Below are 21,392 nucleotides of genomic sequence, written 5' to 3' on the forward strand. Positions count from 1 at the left end.
AGGTTATGTAAAAGTGTTTTTCTAATGTCAGTCCACATACCCACATAGTAACTGGATGAACTTTTAGCCTATGAACACCTATACAGTTTTTTGCTTCTACTGTAAAATTTTACAAAGTGGAGGTTACTGGCTTTGCTTCTAGGCACCTCAACTGATCAAATGGATCAAGTAAAGGAGTAAGAGATGGTAGCTTAGAAGTTCTGCGAGATATGCATTTGTCCATAGGTTTCAGCAGTTGAACTGCACCTAATTCACAAGGCAGTGGATGTTTGCAAAGGAACCATTGCCACCTCTACCATGTTCTGTTCCCCTGCTGTGATACCTGCATGGGAGTGGGCAAGTTATTCTGTGTGCACCTTGCATTCATGTCAAGGACCACTGCAATAGATATCATTGTTGACTTTGTCTACAGCCATGAGCAGTTTAAGCTAAAATGCAAGAATTTGGCCTTTTTTTTAAATTCATGATTTCCCTGAAATATGTACATCATATTTCTATTTTACAAAACTAAAATTTTAAGAGTTGCTTGTGTGACTGTAATAGTTTTTCTTTTTACTTCTGGAATAATTTTTGTACCAATGTTGCTTTTGAGTTTGCAGTGCTAACACCTGTCTAGGTAGGTGATGTTTTCAAACACAAAATATTCTAACAAATAAGGGAAGGAATAAAAGGATAAGATACTGAAAAGAACATTGTGTTCTGGCACTTTTATGTTTGACAAAAGAAAGTCCGTATTTTATTTATGCAATTGTATTCAACAAGGTTATACAGTACATGCAGCAGGAAAAATACTAGCCATAGGTAATCCATCTGGAAAGTTCTGCTCATTGCTTGTTCATTTAACAATTATAACAGAACCATTAACGTTAAACAGATTTTTTAAAATTTATTGTATTATTAATTGATTCACAAAAAACCTTACGGTCAACTAGTGCTCTCATGAGTACTCAAAAAGACAGTTCTTCACATAAACCAGTTGTCTCCATGTGTACAGCAAGAATTGAAATATTGTTAATAATAAAATAATAATAGTAACAATAAAAACAGAATTTCTGGATATATTACATAAAATACAGCTTCTAGACTGGATACCATGGTGCCACAGTACACATGGTGATGAGGCGCAAATTGTTTATTGCGTTTATATCCAAATGGACAAAAATAAATTTCAAAAGGACTTTCAGCAAATAGCAAACAACTGTGCCATGTATGCTTTGATTCAGACGTTGTTGTCTTTTTTACTTCAGTACATTTTCTGATAAGTGAAGAAGTCCAAACATGTCGTGATATCATTGCTGCTTCATATCCAGAGCAGACAAAGAAGCCATTTTCTTTCTCTTACTTGAGAAAGAGTCACATTACCACTAGTAGTAACACTAAGTATATTCTTTAAAGACTACATATTAAGTTGAGCATCTCATAAAATTAATATATAATATAATTTTTTACAATGAGCTATTGACTTTTGGTGTCAAAGTCATTCATACAATTTGCAAAACCACTAAATGTATATACTTCTAAATGTATTATTTTAGCTTTGAATTAGTATAACTTTGAAAATAATTTTATTTAAAAATATACCTAATATTTTAATATTCAGTGTCTAAGTAATATTTTTAGTACATTTCTACAACAGCACTACTCTCCTTGCAATCTTAGACAAAAATAACCATATAGCATTGTATTATAAATGTTATTAACTGCCTTGTATAAATGGTTTAGTTTAAGATGTAACATTGCAATGCAAGCTACATTTATCAGCTGGTTAAAACGGTCCACTAAATACCTACTTTATATTGCCATTTGAATTACTCATTTCAGATTGAAAGGCAGAAAGTTGTTCCCATTTGTAAGCAGAATAAGGCAGATTGTTTATGTGATGTAAGTAAAATGCAAAGCAAAGCGATGATGATGGTGATGATGATGACCCTACAAAAAGGAGAAAAAAATTACCTGATCTTTCCTGATACATTAATTACATTGATATGTTTCATGGGCAAAGTTTATGTTCATCTGATGAAATTTCAGCTCCTGTCACATTTTAATGAGTAATGTTTTCTTGATAATAATGCAGAAATAGATATAAAGAGAGATGGTCTATTGGTTTCAGGCTGCCTAATCCACAAATCAGTCTTACTGAATTGGGTTTGGTTGATATGATTTGTTAACACTGCAAGGAGCTGACAAACAAATCATTGCTCTGGGTGATTTGATTGAACTGCAAGATCCTGCATTTGTTTTCAAGAGTAGGCACTAATAGAGCTGATTGTTTTCTCTTATGAGATAACATCTTTATTTAGCATTCAGTGATGATGTGACATACAGGAGTTCAAACCAAAAGCATTCATATGCTGATGATTCATGCACGAGAGAAACATTAGGCCAAAATCCATTTCATTTTAGGTCTCAAATTATGCTGATCTAGACTGATAATAGAAAGAACCACAGATAATGAAAATAAGGGAAAGTGTAAGATATAATGCATTTTATTGAGAATCCAATGTAGTTTACTGAGATTACAGGATAGAGATATAAATACAAGAAATTCTAGAGCACTGCAATCAATTGAACTAAACAAGAAAAAAAGGGAGATAGCTATATTATTCTTTTATATAGAGACCAAATAATAGAATTTCTGACATCATCTGAAAATATTTTTATTCAGTTTTTTACTCAATAGTAGAAAAGAACTTTTACTTTCTTGTGAAATGCTGAATCTTAAGAATGACAAGAGCATTTATCTTTGCGTGGGCAGGTAAATAGTTTACAATAAGATACGTTAACAGATAAAAATTAAGAATATGGTATAGTTATTAATTTCCATTTGCAAATTAGGCACCTTAAGCAGACTGAAAGCATTTATAAAAATGCAGGTAAAATTGACATGGCTGCTGAAAATTACCTCAATATGAGGTAATTCAGACTGTTTAATGACTGAAACTTCATTTTAAGAACTTGTGCTTTTTATATATTTGTCTCCCTAGCAGAGACATTTCTGTTCGGTATCATTTTTGCCACATATACAGCTCAGATTCATTATTCATCACATTTCACTGTCCATATGGATGACATGCTTTGTCAGTGGATGCTATTTGAATAAGTATTTCAAATAAAATACCATATTTTTTGCATAGATGTTATCATATTAATTTGCCTCTTTATTTTTATAAAGCAGAGTCATTTACCAATGAGTTCAAGATTGTGGGGTTTATTTTTGATAATGTTTTGTATAGCCACATTGATAACTTCTCGTGGGCAATGAAGTTAACTGTCAAGACCCAGTTTCCTGCAACAGAAAAAGAACATAAAATTTACCATAGGCTGTAACAAATGAGTATGAGATGTTTACATGCACAAGTTTTATTTACTTAGTATCATTTAATATTTAGATTTGACTGATAAAACTAATGGTAGAAAACTCTCTCTCTCTCTCTCTCTCTCTCTCTCTCTCTCTCTCTCTCTTTCTTGCCATTAGAAGGAACCTCTGCTGCTGAAATCTAGTGTTCTTACCATCTGTTACTCTATTTTGTAGAAAGGTTTTCCTCTATTTATTTACTAAGAGATATGTGTGTTTTAAGATGCAGTAATGAGGAACATAACTGATTAATAATTCCAACAAGAATTTCAAAGCACTAATGACAGGAGTACAGAATAAAGCTTTACTGAAAATCAGTGGTAATTCTGAATACATTTGTTGTCCAATTTATTGGGAAGTAGTAGTCTAGTAGTCTGGATGAAACTGAAAAACTTATGGCAAGGAGAGAAAATCATCTTAAAAAATGATGTAATTTAAATAACAGCTCACATGTGTTCAGTGACCTGTCTTTAATGCTGGCTAATAATATATATAACTAATCACGTAGTTGTTTATGTAGAGGTTTCTCGCCTGACAGGGCTCTAAAATCACTGTAAAACCTACATTGTCAGTTTTGGGAGACACTGAGTAGATATTGATATGGCATTGAAATTCATTTTGTAACAACACAATTTGGAGCAAGTTTTTACATTAACAGCTTTCTCCTTACTGAGTTCCATCAACTAATGGAGACTTCAGTCTTCGTTTTGAAGATACCATTGGAAACGGGATTTTTTTCTAACAGCAACACAGAAGCAGGGGACTAATTCATACAATTTCTTCTGCATATAATGCCTTATCTGATCCCAAGTAACAATTTACTTATGACAGAGATGGATGAAAATACTCAACAAGGCTTGATTTTTCTTCATGTGACATTTGTTCTCACAAATTTTTAGTGGTGGACTTTTTGGTATGAGTATGGGTATGAGGAATGGCGTGATAGCTACAGGATGTCACAATGGAGGGATATCTTATACTTGCTATGGGAGTCAGGAGGCCTCTACAGTAATGAAACTTCCAAATTGCACCTTAGTATGTCATCTCTACAACCTGTAAAGGGAGAGGAGGAATACCAACTGCAATACATACTGCACCAGCAAAAAACATGTGGTTTTCAATTTCAAGTTATCCATTTGGAGTGTGGACCCACTTTGTGCATTGACTGCACACTGACCAGCACAGTGTGCAGAATGGCATCAAGAAGATGCTGACCCACACACCAGTGGAAAGAGCAGGCAGCACCACACCTCCAGGAAGACAGAGTTCAGCCTGCCTGTCAATGCTGATGTAGCAACCGCCCATCGCTGGTTGGCGCATATCAGTCACAGACTTCGAGAGCATCAGTACTGTGTAATAAGAAGACGATACTAAGCGTGCATTCTGTGAGTAGTAATAGTCTATAAAAGTACTTGCATTAGGAAGCACAGGAAGGATATCAATCCACCTCATAACAGGAGTTAAGTTATGGTTCTTTTCTATTTAGAAATAAAGTGTCACATTAATTTGAGTGTTTTGTACAGACCATTTTGGATTCCTTCCACTGACCTTCGCAACTTCTCTCCTTCCTTGTTTGTGTCAGTGCCAACTCCCATAGTAACCAACTCAAAACACTCAATAGCCAGAAACAATATGTACTGGTAAAGATGAAACCATACATGGCTATCAAGGAACTTATGTATTTGCTGACAAACTCATGAACAGAATGTTACAGAGAATTATAGTAGAAGCAATTGTTTATGTATGGGCACATTGTGAATGGCATCCAATACATACTTAAAATGTGTGTGATATAACTTATCAAATTGCATGAAAGGGCCGGGCATAACTCTGGAATGAGAATCAGCTCTTACTGTAGACTTCATCTCACAACAATAACACCCAGGAAGTCACATGTTGCAAAGGCTGTTAAAGGAACATCTTGCAGAAATCTCTTCAGGGACCTTTTTATTCTTCTTTTGACATATTTATTCCTTAATGTTATTTATGGATAGTAACAAAAGTGAATTTAGGAAGAATTGTACAATTCAAACATATAATAGAAGTAAAATTAGTTTTCATATAAACTAGATCTATGTTTATAATTCAGTTTTAGTTTCTGGTGCAAAATTTAATGCCCAGCAAACATCAGACACAAAATTAGATATCTCTCAATATTCAGGAATAAAGTAAAGTAAAGGAGTACCTTACTAAACACTCTTACAATGTATCAGAATTTTCGACTCTGGGATGTAAACTACTGTCAACAAGTTTTAACATGAGATCTATGCAGAGCTACAGTGTTGTACGTAAAATTAGACAAATAGTCAGTGTAAAGGAATTAACAAAAACAGTAGCTGAATAATTTACAAAAACAGTAGCTGAATAGAGTAAGGGAAAGACCAGTGGCTTTATCTGAATAGCTACTTGGTATGTATGAATAAAAGTACCTGGAAGTAGTTCCCATAACTATCAATGTTAATAGAATAATACATGGAGAAGACTATCAGAACAACCGATGAAAGATGCTAGTGACATACCTGATGAAAACAACCAAGCAAATCAGCACTGCCTTGAATATAAACACAAAATAAGATATGACGAAACAAGTATCATAGTGCAAATGCCATATTTCCATGGGAGTGTAATGAAGGAGGCTATGGAAATGAGCCAGCCGCTGTGGCCGAGCGGTTCTGGGTGCTTCAGTCCGGAACTGCGTGAATGCTACGGTTACAGGTTCGAATCCTGCCTCAGGCATGGATGTGTGTGATGTCCTTAGGTTAGTTAGGTTTAAGTAGTTCTAAGTTCTAGGGGACTGATGATCTCAGATGTTAAGTCCCATAGTGCTGAGGGCCATTTGAACCATTTCAATGGAAACGAAGATGTAAGAAAATCTACTGTACAGGGATGACTGTTTCAATTTAAATAATGCTTGGGGTCCGGCACTCAATTTATTAAAATCTCACCAGCGATCATATTCACCAGAGTCTTAAAACACTGATAGGATTTATAAGAGCAAAACTCACAGCACCTGAAAGAGATGGCTGGGACCATGAAATATTGTGCATAAAATGGAAACAACTTGACAGAACACTCAAAAACACACTATTAATCAGTTGAGCTGAAAACTTCACTCTTAGTTTTAGTTAGAATAATTTTGAAAGTAGTGATAATACTCTTGGAATTGGTTCCTAACTTATGATCCAATTTGTTTACTCCCACAAATTCTGTCTTTTTGTTATTCATATTCATGCCTCATGCTCTTATGTCATATCCTTTTCCTCTAGTAATTTAATTTTTCATTCTCCTTACCCTTTCTGTTCATCTGTATCTGACAAGCATTTTGTTCATCTTTTACTCATTCTACCTCTCTTAATTCTGTTCATTATGAAGAAAATGTTCAAAATCCTGTAATTGGATTTCAAGATTACTTGTTTGAGAGTGAACTGTGTTGAGAGCCTCTTTATTGTGTTTGTTATTCTAAGATCAACACATTTTCAGAATTGAATTTCACTGCCAAGTCAGACAATTTTACAAGTTTATTTCAAAGTACTAAGCTGTATTCTCTGATAAGTGACACGCTAAATTTTTATGCTTCATTTTTTCATCAGTGTAGATCATGAACTCTGATTCATTCCAGTTTTCAGTGAATAATGAAATTATATTTAACCTCTTTATATGTGAACACACAAACTCCATGAAGGAACCGCAAAAAATTAGAAAATCGAATTTGCTCATTGTTGTCGATGCCTAGTTTATATTTTTAAGTGTATAAGGAATCACTGTTATTCAAAATAGTTCAATAAAACACAATAATTACCAGCTGTAATGACTGTGATATCAATACAGTGACCTGATTTAACTCTACATTATCATTATTTAACAATGGTAACAACATAGCCTCACGGAACGGTAATGGGCTCCTTGTGCATCACAGATGGCATACATAACATATTAGTAGTAATTTATTGTTAGAGGTTCAGAGGTACCACAATGCTGTCATTAGGAAAAGACACATGTAAAATCACAGAAGTTCTAAATGATTTCAGTAATTTACATTGAGAAATAATGTTCACAATAGACAGTCTAGTGGAAAAAAGTGTCAGATTCTTTGACCTGCATCTTTCAAATTGGAACTGGAGTTACAGCCCTGAAGTCCGCAGAGCAATGACCAACACTACAAAACAATCAACAGTAACTAGCATATTGCATAGCATGACATGTCCATGAAGAAAATAAATAATTTCAAAGCAACTACAGTTTCAAATAAGGAGTAAATACAGCACGACAAAATGTAAAAATCATGTGGTATCTCTAGCTCTGTGATTTGCAAATACAGTGATAAAATGACAAATTTATACCTGTGTAGCGAAAAAAAAGGGGGACCAAACTGCTGAGGTCATCAGTCCCTAGACTCACACACTACTTCAACTAACTTATGCTAAGAACAACACAAATACCCATGCCCAAGGGAGAACTCGAACCTCTGGCGCGAGGGGCCGCACAATCCGTGACATGGCACCTCAAACTGTGTGGCCACTCTCTGTGGCTGTCTAGTGCACTTTTGCTATGTATAAAGGGCGTTCAAAAACAAATGAGCCAGAGTCTGGAATGCCCAAACTGGAGACAGGAGGATAGTACCGTGGTGTGTGTAACAAGGTGTGGTTCCGACCAGAGCGTGGAAGTTCACAGCCTGTTGCTAGAGGGCACGCGTGCATGTCACGTGACTAATACAGAGCTAGCAGCAGTATGCATCAATCATCCAATGCTGCCAGTTGCATTGCAAACAGTGACATGGAGGTGTCAATAGGAGAGCAAAGAGGTGTTGTTTGTTTTCTGAGAGCAGAAAGAGTAGGAGGAACGAACATTCCCCAACAAATATCACAAATATACAGTGAACACTGGATGTCCCTTGTAAGGGTCAGGGTGTGGCACAAGCGTTTCAGGGAAGGACGGGTGTCATTAGCCGATGATGCATTGTCTGGAGCACCACACTGCATTATCGATGACATTGTCCAGCTGGTGGATGCACTCATTACCCAGGACTGCCGAGTGACAGTGAAAGCCATAGCTGCCATGGTCAGACTGAGCATCAGAAGTGTTCACACCATCATGAAGGAATGACTGTGTGTGCCCACTGGGTGCCCCACAGTCTGTAGCCACACCTGAAGCATGTCAAATGGCCCATTGTCTTGCTCATCTGCAGCACTATGCTTGCGAAGGGAATGCATTCCTGGCACAAGTGGTGGCTGGAGATGAGTCATGGTTTTTATCACTTCAAACCAGAATCAAAATGACAGAGTCTCCACTAGAAGCATCCAGGGTCACCACCAACAAAGAAAAGCCAAGGCCATCCACATGAGTGCAGTAAAGGTTATGCTGATGACCAAGATGACCCCCTTCTGATTCAATTCCCGCAGCACAAGAGGACAGTGAATGCCCAGCATTACTCACAAATCTTTACCACCCTTCTCCAAGCGACCAGGCAATCTCACCTGTGGGGTCATTCTGCTCCACGACAATGCAAAGCCTCATATGGCCAACATAGTTGCAGCACTCCTACAGAAATTCAAATGGGAGGTTCTTGGCCACCCTTCATACAGTCGAGACCTCACTCCCTGTGATTATGCCATTTTTGGTCCTTGACACACACACACACACACACACACACACACATACACACACACACACAAGTGTAGCATTTAAACAAATATGAAGAATCAAAACATCTCAGTAGTCAATGTTTCTTACAGGTTTTTCTTATCTACCATACAGAGCAGAATAGGCAAACCATATTTCACATAATGTAAAAGATCACATACTCAGGTTCTCACAAGAACCTATGTGCTACATGTAAAAATAACTTTTGTGTGTCAATAACAAACTAACCTAGTATGAACCGAATTATTAGGACAAATAAATAAGAAAAAATATGACATGGTGCCTAAAGTTATTTTGGATAATGGTGAATGTCTGAAAAAATGACTACAAAAGTGTTAAGAAAAATAATTTGGAAGACACTTCTGATTAACTAGCAACAATTTTTATACTGACAAATTTTTCCTACCTAGCCTTGGCTTTTTGCTAAGATATATAAAAAAGAAAATATACATACAGGGTGTAAATAAAGTTCAGGAACACTTTCAATTATTTATTGCACAAGAACCAAACATTGTACAGCTAGCATTTATATCTCTTTTTGAAGAGAAACCCTGAAAGTTTTTTTTTTTTTTTTTTTTTTTTTTTTTTATGTATACTGCCATTAGCGAAGTTCTTTGTCTTATTTATATACCTGTGAAAGACTCGATGCTTTAGTTATTCACGTAGTTGTTACCCTTAGTCCCAGATTGTTTATTTTATTTGTTAATAGATGCAGTGTTTGCTGCAACTGGAAGTAAATAATCACTAAATCTGGTAGCTAATGATTTACATATGTAATCATTTTTCCGCCATGGGAACACGTTTCTACTTTCTGTATTGTTTATATGTTTTTTTGTTGTTTGATAACATCATCTTTACAGAAGAATGGAAAAACTGGTAGAAGCTGACCTCAGGGAAGATCAGCTTGGATTCTGGAGAAACACAGAAACACATGAGGCAATACCGAACCTACAAATTACCTAAGAAGATAGGTTAAGAAAAGGCAAACGTATGTTTATAGCGTTTGTACACTTAGAGATGGCTTTTGACAATGCTGATTGGAGTACTCGCTTTGAATGTAATAGGTGTAAAATACAAGGAGCAAACAGATATTTACACTTGTACAGAAAACACATGGCAGTTATAAGAGTCTAGGGGCATGAAAGGAAGCAGCAGTTAAGAAGGAAGTGAGGCAGTGTTGTAGCCTATACACGATGTTGTTCAATCTGTACACTGACAAAGCAGCAAAGAAAACTAAAGAAAAATGCAGAAAAGGTATTAAAAGTTCAAGAAGGAAAAATGAAAATTTTAAGTTTTGCTGATGACACTGTTGTTCTGTCAGAGTTGGCAAAGGACTTGGAAGAGCAGTTGAACAGAATGGATAGTGTCTTGAATGGAGAATATAAGATGAATATAAACAAATGCAAAACAGGGGTGATGGAATGTAGTTAAATTAAATCAGGTGATGCTGAGGGCATTAGATTAGGACATGAGACACTTAAAGTAGGAAAGGAGTTCTATTACTTGGACAGCAAATTCACTGATGACGGTCAAAGTAGAGAGGATATAAAATGTAGGCTGGCCATGGCAAGAAAAAGAGTTTCTGAAGAAGAGAAATTTCTAGCACCAAGTATAGATTTTAAGTGTTATTAGCCTTTACTGAAAATATTTGTATGGAGTGTAGCCATGCAAGGAAGTGAAACATGGAAAAAACCGATGAGGAGGTACTGAATAGAATGGGGGAGAAAAGTAATTTGTGGTACAACCTGACTCAACCTGACTAGAAGAAGGGACATCATGGGATCATTGACCAAAAGAAGGGACATCGTGGGATCACCAATTTAGTACTGTGGGAAAGTGGAGGAGGGGGGGGGGGGGGGGTAAAAATTGAGACCAAGAGATGAATACAGTAAGCAGATTCAGAATGATATAGGTTGCAGCAGTTACTCAGAGATGAAGAGTCTTGCACAGGATAGAGTATCATGGAAAGCTGCATCAAACCAGTCTTAAGACTGAAGATCACAAAAGCAACAACGACACTAGTTTGCTTTAGCTTCATTCTGGAAGTGGCTAATTTTTTGTGAATAACATATTAGTAAAATCAGTGGAATTAACCAAGGCAGCCCTTATTTTTGCCTTTAGCATACTGAGTACTAAAAATGTCATGAGAGATTAATTTAAGAAATAAGGCTGCAAAGTAACACAAGTTAAGGATAGCAGCCTCATTATATCCAAGGAGCTCTGTGACCTCCTGCAGTACAGACATGTCTGTAGGGTTACCTGCTTGGCATGCTTAAACACCATAGCCACAAAATAGTTCTGGTCAGGTTCACAAATGGCTCCAACTATGCCAGAGGGTGCCAGCATGGCTGCACTATTTTACAACTTTATCCACAATCACTGAAGTAGAATGTGACAGTATCCTTCTGCAGGGTTGAGTGTTTAGAGGGCAGCACAGCCCAAAGACAGTGAGTTATCTTATAGCTATGAGTGATTTCTCTGCAGGTTATCAACAAGCTGTCTACAAATGTCTGCTTAATGGAGGACACCCTGCAAGCCAGCATCCCTCAAATGGACTTTGATTCCAGGATGAGTAATTTGCTTAGGACTTAGTCTCCAAGTGATCATTAGTTGAAGTGTGTGTTTTACTTTGATGCTCTTCATAAGATTTAGAATTGTATTTAGTGTACATGTAATAAATGTGGTGACTTTGATACATTCTGTCACTTGGTAGTTGAGTGGCCACCTTGATAACCGAGACAACTTTTGTGTGCAGTACAGCATTTGTTGATGACAGTCATGGCAATGAGGATTATTGGAAATAAGTGATGCATTCAGTTAAGTTGTTGGCCACATAGTACAGTGAAATTCACAGTTAAGTAATTTTTCCCTAGAGGAGTCCACTAATATTAAACATAGCCCTTAATCTGAGAAATAAATTGGACCACAGTGTTGTCTGCTAGTGAAACATGGACTGTGGGAAAACTGGAATAGAAGGGTATTTAAGCATTTGAGCTGTGGTGCTACACAAGAATGTTGAAAATTAGGTGGACTGATCTACATCTACATCCATACTCTGCAAGCCACCTGACGGTGTGTGGCGGAGGGTACCCTGAGTACCTCTATCAGTTCTCCCTTCTATTCCAGTCTCGTATTGTTCATGGAAAGAAAGATTGTCGGTATGCTTCTGTGTGAGCTCTAATCTCTCTGATTTTATCCTCATGGTCTCTTCGTGAGATATACGTAGGAGGGAGCAATATACTGCTTGACTCTTCGGTGATGGTATGTTCTCGAAACTTTAACAAAAGCCCGTACCGAGCTACTGAGCGTCTCTCCTGCAGAGTCTTCCACTGGAGTTTATCTATCATCTCCATAACGCTTTCGCAATTACTAAATAATCCTGTAACGAAGCGCGCTGCTCTCCATTGGATCTTCTCTATCTCTTCTATCAACCCTATCTGGTGCGGATCCCACACTGCTGAGCAGTATTCAAGCAGTAGGCAAACAAGCGTACTGTAGCCTACTTCCTTTGTTTTTGGATTGCATTTCCTTAGGATTCTTCCAATGAATCTCAGTCTGGCATCTGCTTTACCGACGATCAACCTTATATGATCATTCCATTTTAAATCACTCCTAATGCGTACTCCCAGATAATTTATGAAATTAACTGCTTCCAGTTGCTGACCTGCTATTTTGTAGCTAAATGATAAGGGATCTATCTTTCTATGTATTTGCAGCACATTACACTTGTCTACATTGAGATTCAATTGCCATTCCCTGCACCATGCGTCAATTTGCTGCAGATCCTCCTGCATTTCAGTACAATTTTCCATTGTTGCAACCTCTCGATACACCACAGCATCATCTGCAAAAAGCTTCAGTGAACTTCCGATGTCATCCACCAGGTCATTTATGTATATTATGAATAGCAACGGTCCTATGACGCTCGCCTGCGGCACACCTGAAATCACTCTTACTTCGGAAGACTTCCCTCCATTAAGAATGACATGCTGCATTCTGTTATCTAGGAACTCCTCAATCCAATCACACAATTGGTCTGATAGTCCGTATGCTCTTACTTTGTTCATTAAACGACTGTGGGGAACTGTGTCAAATGCCTTGCAGAAGTCAAGAAACACAGCATCTCCCTGTGAAGCCGTGTCTATGGCCCTCTGAGTCTCGTGGACGAATAGCGCGAGCTGGGTTTCACACGACTGTCTTTTTCGAAACCCATGCTGATTCCTACAGAGTACATTTCTAGTCTCCAGAAAAGACATTATACTCGAACATAATAAGGTAATAAATGAGGAAGTTCTCTGCAGAATTGGTGAGGAAAGGAATGTATGGAAAATGTTGACAAGAAGAAAGGACAGATGATATGCTGTTTGTTATGGCATCAGGAAATAACTTCCATTGTATTAAAGGGAACTGTAGAGGGCAAAGACTGTAGAGGAAGAAAGAGATTGGAACACATTCAGGATGTAGGCTGCAATTGCTACTCCGAGGTCAAAAGTTTGGCATCGGGAAGGAATTCATGGTGGGCAGCATCAAACCAGTCAGAAGACTGATGACTCAAACAATTTGGTGTCCTCATCAGTTGTTGTAAAATGCTCTAATAGTAAAACTTTTATGTTTCAATATGGCAACTCCACTGCTGAATATCTCAATGCAAGTGCCTATATTATTAAAATATATGAAGAGGATGCAGGAGCCTTTGTTGATGAAATTGTCCAACCTGGACACTGACCCGGTATGTATCAAAGCCTGCCTCAAGAGAATCAACTACAAGGTTAAGGCAGTGAGGTTGCCACAACTTCCATTCCCAAGTCTCAAAAAGAAGTTAGAGCTGTGGCTGAACTACATTACCAGATTTGCACAGTAATTCACAGCCCTTGAGATCACAAGTGACATGCAGCAAAAAACTTTTTTACTCATTTATACTGGCACAGATGATTATAGACTTTTACCGAAAGTGAAATAACTCAGTGTAGGTCAGTACCAAAAGAGAGTAGGAAGAAAAGTCTTGCTACTAGTGAGGAGAATATGTCAAGTGCCATAATTCGATTACCCAGAAACTTTGCTCACTGGAAGAGAAGCCAAAATAAGTGAACGGGTTGTCTTGGCTTATTTGTAGAAACTCAGCCATTTCTGAGATAATGACTGTCTAAGTTTCCAATGTAATCTAGATTCCTTTTAGTGCTTGATAAGCTCAGCCCAACTGGTGGCATAGTGGCTAGCATTGTGGCCTCTCACTTTTGCATTGCATATTCAATATACTGTTGTTGTCTTTATTTATTTCATTTTCTTTTTTTCTTTTATCTACCCATGTCTGTAGAAGGTTACTACACAGATATTTCTCATTAACTTTGGAGATACAAGGGTGTTATATTAATTATAAAATTATAACTGGGTTTCTCAATAAGTATCATACATTTGTTATATAAAATATGTGTATGTGATATTTTCAGGGGTACAATCTTTTTAAATTATCATGTTCTTATATTTCATTATGATGTCATTCTTATTTCTTACATTTTATTCATATGTTTATTCTTCAGGAAGATTAACTGAATTTCCTTGGATGATGCTGATTGTAGAAACATTCAAAACACAGAAATTCCAAACATCATGATCATCAGGAAGAGGCAGATTTGTCACAGCGACATTTATTTGTACGTATGTCACTTGGAACTGGAAATTGGCAAATTAGGAACAGGGCACCACATCACAAGTATTGTGAAATCAGGTGCCAGAGGGCATAGGGAATTTCAAGCAAAGGTTTTGGCAAAGATAATCAGGTTATTGTAGTAGACTGAGTGGGAAACAGCCTGGTTAAGGACAGTAATTACAGAATTATGGATGACGTGATGAAATAAGAGTAAAACAGCACACACAAATGTGAGTTTTGTGTAGGTCTTGCAGTGCGATGACCAACCTTGGGTTAACACTGCTGTGATCCTTGTCAGCAGGCTGCTGATGGCTGAAATGAAATCTCATGTGAGTGCAATGCCTGTCACTACAACTGGAAGATGTCGATGTACTAGACATGACCTACACCTAAACAGGAGAGGGATATATACGTTTGCCAAGCTTTTTGCAGATACTGCAAGCAAGGCCGTCATTACACCAAGCAAGATCCCTTTGGTTAATAGTATCAGAGAGGTGCCTCTTTTAGATTAGAATCAGGAATCAGACACCCTATTCTGAAAGAAGTCAAAATGACAGAAGTGGCCTATGAAATGCTTAAGAATGCACAGGAAAATAAGGTTAGCTTATTTTATCAGAAGAGCTTCTTGTCTGTTTGGAAAATTTAGAGAGCACTGAAGAGATAGACATACTGTGCCTATCTGAGCACCATGCAACAATAGGTCTAGATAAGTTATTATGAAAGATTACATTTCACCACCTTACAAATGCAGAACTAATATGAGAAAAGGGGGAGTTGTTACATATATTTTCAAAAACTTTGAGACATGCAGATTTTGTCGTGATCAGTTTATAGAAGCATGTGCTTGTGAATTAATACTGAAAAATAGCCCACTTTTAATTATATAGAAACATTCAACATGGGAAAAATATATCTAAAAACAAAGATGATGTGACTTACCAAACAAAAGCGCTGGCAGGTCGATAGACACACAAACAAACACAAACATACACATGCCCTGGTGCACGGCCAGCACATCTTGGCACAGTGTTACACCATCCGAGTTATCTGGATACTTCCCACTAACACCAACCTGTCAGAACTCCAGAGATGGGAACTTGCCCTTCAGTATATCCTCTTTTCTCGATATGCGCCAGGCCTCAACCTCTGCTAATTTCAAGTTGCTGCTGCTCGTACCTTACCTGTCTTTCAACAACTTCTTTGCCTCTGTACTTCCGCCTCGACTGACATCTCTGCCCAAACTCTTTGCCTTTACAAATGTCTGCTTGTGTCTGTGTATGTGCGGATGCACATGTGTGTGTGTGTGTGCGCAAGTGTATACCTATCCTTTTTTCCTCCTAAGGTAAGTCTTTCCACTCCCAGGATTGGAATGACTCCTTACCCTCTCCCTTAAAACCCACATCCTTTCATCTTTCCCTCTCCTTCCCTCTTTCCTGACGAAGCAACCGCTGGTTGCGAAAGCTCGAATTTTGTGTGTCTATCAAGCTGCCAGCGGTTTTGTTTGGTAAGTCACATCTTATATATTAAAAACAAAGATTCCAAGACTTACCAAGCGGAAAAAGAGCCGGTAGATAGGCACAATGAATAAAGCGCAAACACACACACAGAATTTGAGCTTTCGCAACCGGCGGCTGCTTCGTCAGGAAAGAGGGAAGGAAAAGGAAAGATGAAAGGAAGTGGGTTTTAAGGGAGAGGGTAAGGAGTCATTCCAATCCCGGGAGCGGAAAGACTTACCTTAGGGGGAAAAAGGATAGGTATATGCTCGCGCACACACACGCACACACACACACACACACACACACACACACACACACACACACACACGCATATCCATCCACACACACACACACACACACACACACACACACACATATCCATCCATACATATACAGACACAAGCAGACATATTTAAAGGCAAAGAGTTTGGGCAGAGATGTCAGTCGAGGCGGAAGTGCAGAGGCAAAGATGATGTTGAATGACAGATGAGGTATGAGTGGCGGCAACTTGAAATTAGCGGAGATTGAGGCCTGATGGATAACGAGAAGAGAGGATATATTGAAGGGCAAGTTTCTATCTCCGGAGTTCGGATAGGTTGGTGTTGGTGGGAAGTACCCAGATAACCTGGACGGTGTAACACTGTGCCAGGATGTGCTGGCCGTGCACCAAGGCATGTTTAGCCACAGGGTGATCCTCATTACCAACAAACACTGTCTGCCTGTGTCCATTCATGCGAATGGACAGTTTGTTGCTGGTCATTCCCACATAGAAAGCGTCACAATGTAGGCAGGTTAGTTGGTAAATCACGTGGGTGCTTTCACACGTGGCTCTGCCTTTGATCGTGTACACTGGAGTAGGTGGTGGTGAGAGGGTGCATAGGACAGGTTTTACACCGGGGGTTGTTACAAGGGTAGGAGCCAGAGGGTGGGGAAGGTGGTTTGGGGATTTCATAGGGATGAACCAAGAGGTTACGAAGGTTAGGTGGACGACAGAAAGACACTCTTGGTGAAGTGGGGAGGATTTAATAAAGAATGGATCTCATTTCGAGGCAGGATTTGAGGAAGTCGTATCCCTGCTGGAGAGCCACATTCAGAGTCTGATCCAGTCCCGGGAAGTATCCTGGCACAAGAGGGGCACTTTTGGGGCTCTTCTGTGAGAGGTTCTGGGTTTGAGTGGATGAGGAATGGCTCTGGTTATTTGCTACTGTACCAGGTCAGGAGGGTAGTTGCGGAATGCGAAAGCTGTTTTCAGGTTGTTGGTGTAATGGTTCAGAGATTCAGGACTGGAGCAGAGATTCGTTTGCCACAAAGGCCTAGGCTGTAGGGAAGGGACCGTTTGATATGGAATGGGTGGCAGCTGTCATAATGGAGGTACTGTTGCTTGTTGGTGGGTTTGATGTGGACGGATGTGTGAAGCTGGCCATTGGACAGATGGAGGTCAACATCAAGGAAAGTGGCATGGGATTTGGAGTAGGACCAGGTGAATCTGATGGAACCAAAGGAGTTGAGGTTGGAGAGGAAATTCTGGAGTTGTTCTTCACTGTGAGTCCAGATCATGAAGATGTCATCAATAAATCTGTATCAAACTTTGGGTTGGCGGGCTTGGCTAACCTAGAAGGCTTCCACTAAGTTACCCATAAATAGGTTGGCATACGAGGGGGCCATCCTGGTACCCATGGCTGTTCCCTTTAATTATTGGTATGTCTGGCCTGCAAAAGTGAAGAAGTTGTGGGTCAGGATGAAGCTGGCTAAGGTGATGAGGAAAGAGGTTTTAGGTAGGGTGGCAGGTGATAGGCGTGAAAGGAAGTGCTCCATTGTAGCGAGGCCCTGGACGTGCGGGATATTTGTGTATAGGGAGACTGCATGTAATGGGTTCAAGGTGTTGAGATATATATATATATCGCGTGTAGCTTGACTCTTTGCCTTTAAATATGTCTGCTTGTGTCTGTGTATGTGCGGATGGATATGTGTGTGTGTGCGAGTGTACACCTGTCCTTTTTTTCCCCTAAGGGAAGTCTTTCCGCTCCCGGGATTGGAATGACTCCTTACCCTCTCCCTTAAAACCCACATCCTTTCGTCTTTCCCTCTCCTTCCTGAAGAAGCAACCATCGGTTGCGAAAGCTAGTAATTCTGTGTGTGTGTTTGTGTGTTTTGTTCATGTGCCTGTCTGCCGGCGCTTTCCCGCTTGGTAAGTCTTGGAATCTTTGTTTTTAATATATTTTTCCCATGTGGAAGTTTCTTTGAAATTTTGAACTGTTTATGAGGAATATGGACTCCTTACTGTATTATCTCAAACAATGGAAAATCCAGGATGGAATGTAACAATATTAGAGAACAAAAGTTGCTACTCACCATATAGTGGAGATGCTGAGTCACGATATGCACAACAAAAATATTCACACAATTATAGCTTTTGGCCATTAAGGCCTTTTGTCAGCAATACACACACACAACTGCAATTTGCACACATATCTGCAGTCTCAGACAACTGAAACCACACTGCGAACAGCAGCACCAGTGCATGATGAGAGTGGCAACTGGGGGGGGGGGGGGGGGGGGGGGGGGATAGTATGTTGGGGGTAGCAGACAGTGAAGTGCTGCAGTTTGGACAGAGAGAAGGGGAGAAGGTGGGGGAGGGTGTGGGGGTGTAAGAGCTGAAAGGAGAGAAATAAAAAGAAATTAAAAGACTGGGTGTAGCAGTGAAATGACAGCTGTGTAGTGCTGGAATGGGAACCGGGAGGGGGCTGGATGTGTGAGGATAATGACTAATGAAGGTTGAGGCTAGGAGGGTTATGGGAACATAGGATGTACTGCAGGGAAAGTTCCCACCTGGGCAATCCAAAAAAGCTGGTGTTGGTGGGAAGGATCCATATGGCACAGGCTGTGAACCAGTCATTGAGATGAGGTTTATCATGTTTGGCAGTGTTTTCAGCAATAGGATGGTTCACTTGTTTTTTGGCCACAGTTTGTCAGTGGCCATTCATGTGGACAGACAGCTTCTTGGCTGTCATGCCTACATAGAATGCAGAACAGTGGTTGCAGCTTAGCTTGTAAATCATATGACTATGAGGAATGTCACAGGTAGCCATGCCTTTGATGGGATAGGAGATGTTCGTGACCGGACTGGAGTAGGTGGTAGAAGGAGGATGTATGCAACAGGTCGTGCATTTAGGTCTATTGCAGGAGTATGAGCCATGAGGTAAGGGATTGGGAGCAGGGGTTGTGTAAGAATGGATGAGTATATTGTGTAGGTTTGGTGAACAGCGGAATACCACCTTCTTCCCTTCCCTCCGTCTAAACTGCAGCACTTCACTGTCTGCCACCCCCACCATACTATCCCTCCCCCTCCATGCCCAAGCCTCCTCCTTACCCCCACCCAGTCGCTACTCCCATCATGCACTGGTGCTGGTACTAGCAGTGTGGTTTCAGTTGTCTGAGGCTGCAGACATGTGCAAGGTGGTGATGATGATGATGATGATGATGATGATGATGATGATTGTGTGTGTGTGTGTGTGTGTGTGTGTGTGTGTGTGTGTGTGTGTGTGTGTGTGTGCGCGCGTGCGTGCGTGTGTGTGCGTGTATTGCTGACAAAGGCCTTAATGGCTGAAAACTATAATTGTGTGAATATTTTTGTTGTGCCTATCACGACTCAGCTTCTCTGCCATATGGAGAGTAGCAACATTCCTTCTCTAGTACTGTCACTATGTTATCTGTCAGACAGCACAAGCAGTGGTGACATCAGTGCAGATTTTCTAAAGGAATGTGTCAGGAAAAATTATCTGGAAACTTTATTTGGATCCTAGAATTTGATCACATTAACTTTCTGACATGGATGGATGTAGACTCTATGACCCTAATCAGTAATGTTTTCTTTGGTGAAGCTCAAAGCAAGAGTTTAACTCTTCACCTAGTAAGAAATGCTCTCTCTGATCATCATGCACATTATTTAGCATAATTGACATTGTACCTTACAGTATAAATACACATCAGTGTAAATCAGTTAGAATTGCCAACAACTCCAGAACAAATATTTTAACAACACTTTACAAGAAAGAGATGACCTGGAATAAAATTTATAAGGAACCAAATGCTATAAAAGTTAATATATTCCATGATAAATTCATACCAGTATTTGGAAATAGTTTTGGGATAAGATAATCAGAAAGACAGTAAACAGACTTGTAAAAAATCATTGACACTAGAGGGTTTAAAGTATCTTGTGAAAGGAAATAGGAAATGTCTCTGTTGACAAGAACAAGCAGAGATCGTGCAGTAGTTGCCCATTAGTTAAACGTGAGACAGGACAACCATCCACAGAATGGGATAACCTCTCCACTGAACTGAATAGAGGGTCTATAAATGATGAGTCACAGATAGCAAATATATTTAATAATCATTTCTTAAATAAAGTACAAAGTATAGAGACAAATAGTTCAAGAGAAAAATCACAGCAGTATGTTCAAAAAGCAACTCTCATAAAATCATATGAATACATTATCAACTTCTCTCTCTGATATTAAGAAAATTATACAATCTGTCAAAAATAAAAACTCATCTGATATTGAAGGCGTTTCCAATAGAGTACTTAAGATTTGTTCATATAATAAACCCAGACTAATCTGAAATATGTAACACTTCACTACCTCAAGCCATTTTTCCAGATAGACTGAAAAATTGCCATTGGCAGACCCCTATGTAAGAAAGGTGATAGGAGAGATTTTAATAACTACTGAGCTGTTTCACTGCAGACATCATTTTCTAAAATTTTTGAGAAGGCAGTGTACAAAGTCTGTTCAAAAAATTGTGGATCGTTCATAATTTTGCGTCAATGGCGTGTTGGAGTGAAAGGTGGTTAGCATCCCTGCACACACCTGTGTTTAATGTGTAACTGCCACAAGTTTAATTGTGTTTTTGTTGTTGTTCAGTCCTGTTTGAGTAGCACATTGTGTCGCACAGTTTGCGAATATCAAGATGGCAGAGTTAGAAGAGCAATACGTCTGCATTAAAGTTTGCGTGAAACTCAAAAAAACCTTTACAGAAATGTACCAAATGATGCAGAAAGCCTACAGTGATGAGTGCTTAAGCTTTATTTGGTGTTACAAATGGGTCACATGGTTTAAAAATGCTGGACGGAAGTTAAAGATGACCCTTGTTCAGGACACCCTTCGGCATTTACCAACGATGTGTATGTCAGGAACTTCAATGAAATTGTGCATGCCAATCAAATACTGACTGTCTGAGAGATTGGAGATGA

At 39.0% G+C, this 21,392-nt stretch overlaps 1 protein-coding gene across 8 annotated transcripts in view; it reads right to left on the reverse strand.

Moving 5' to 3' along the window:
- Positions 1 to 706: 706 nt before the first annotated feature.
- LOC126284616 (CB1 cannabinoid receptor-interacting protein 1-like) overlaps positions 707 to 21,392 on the reverse strand; it is a 908,627-nt gene continuing 887,941 nt past the window's right edge. For all 8 annotated transcript variants that reach the window (XR_007551513.1, XR_007551514.1, XR_007551512.1 and 5 more), the window contains one exon: positions 707 to 3,286. Coding sequence is in view for 4 of the 8 variants with exons in the window: in XM_049983686.1 (XP_049839643.1) it covers positions 3,265 to 3,286 (22 nt within the window). In the remaining 4 variants the exon portion in view is untranslated. The remainder of the gene's footprint in view (positions 3,287 to 21,392) is intronic.

Source organism: Schistocerca gregaria, chromosome 8 (genome assembly GCF_023897955.1).
Source record: "Schistocerca gregaria isolate iqSchGreg1 chromosome 8, iqSchGreg1.2, whole genome shotgun sequence".
Lineage (NCBI taxonomy): Eukaryota > Metazoa > Arthropoda > Insecta > Orthoptera > Acrididae > Schistocerca > Schistocerca gregaria.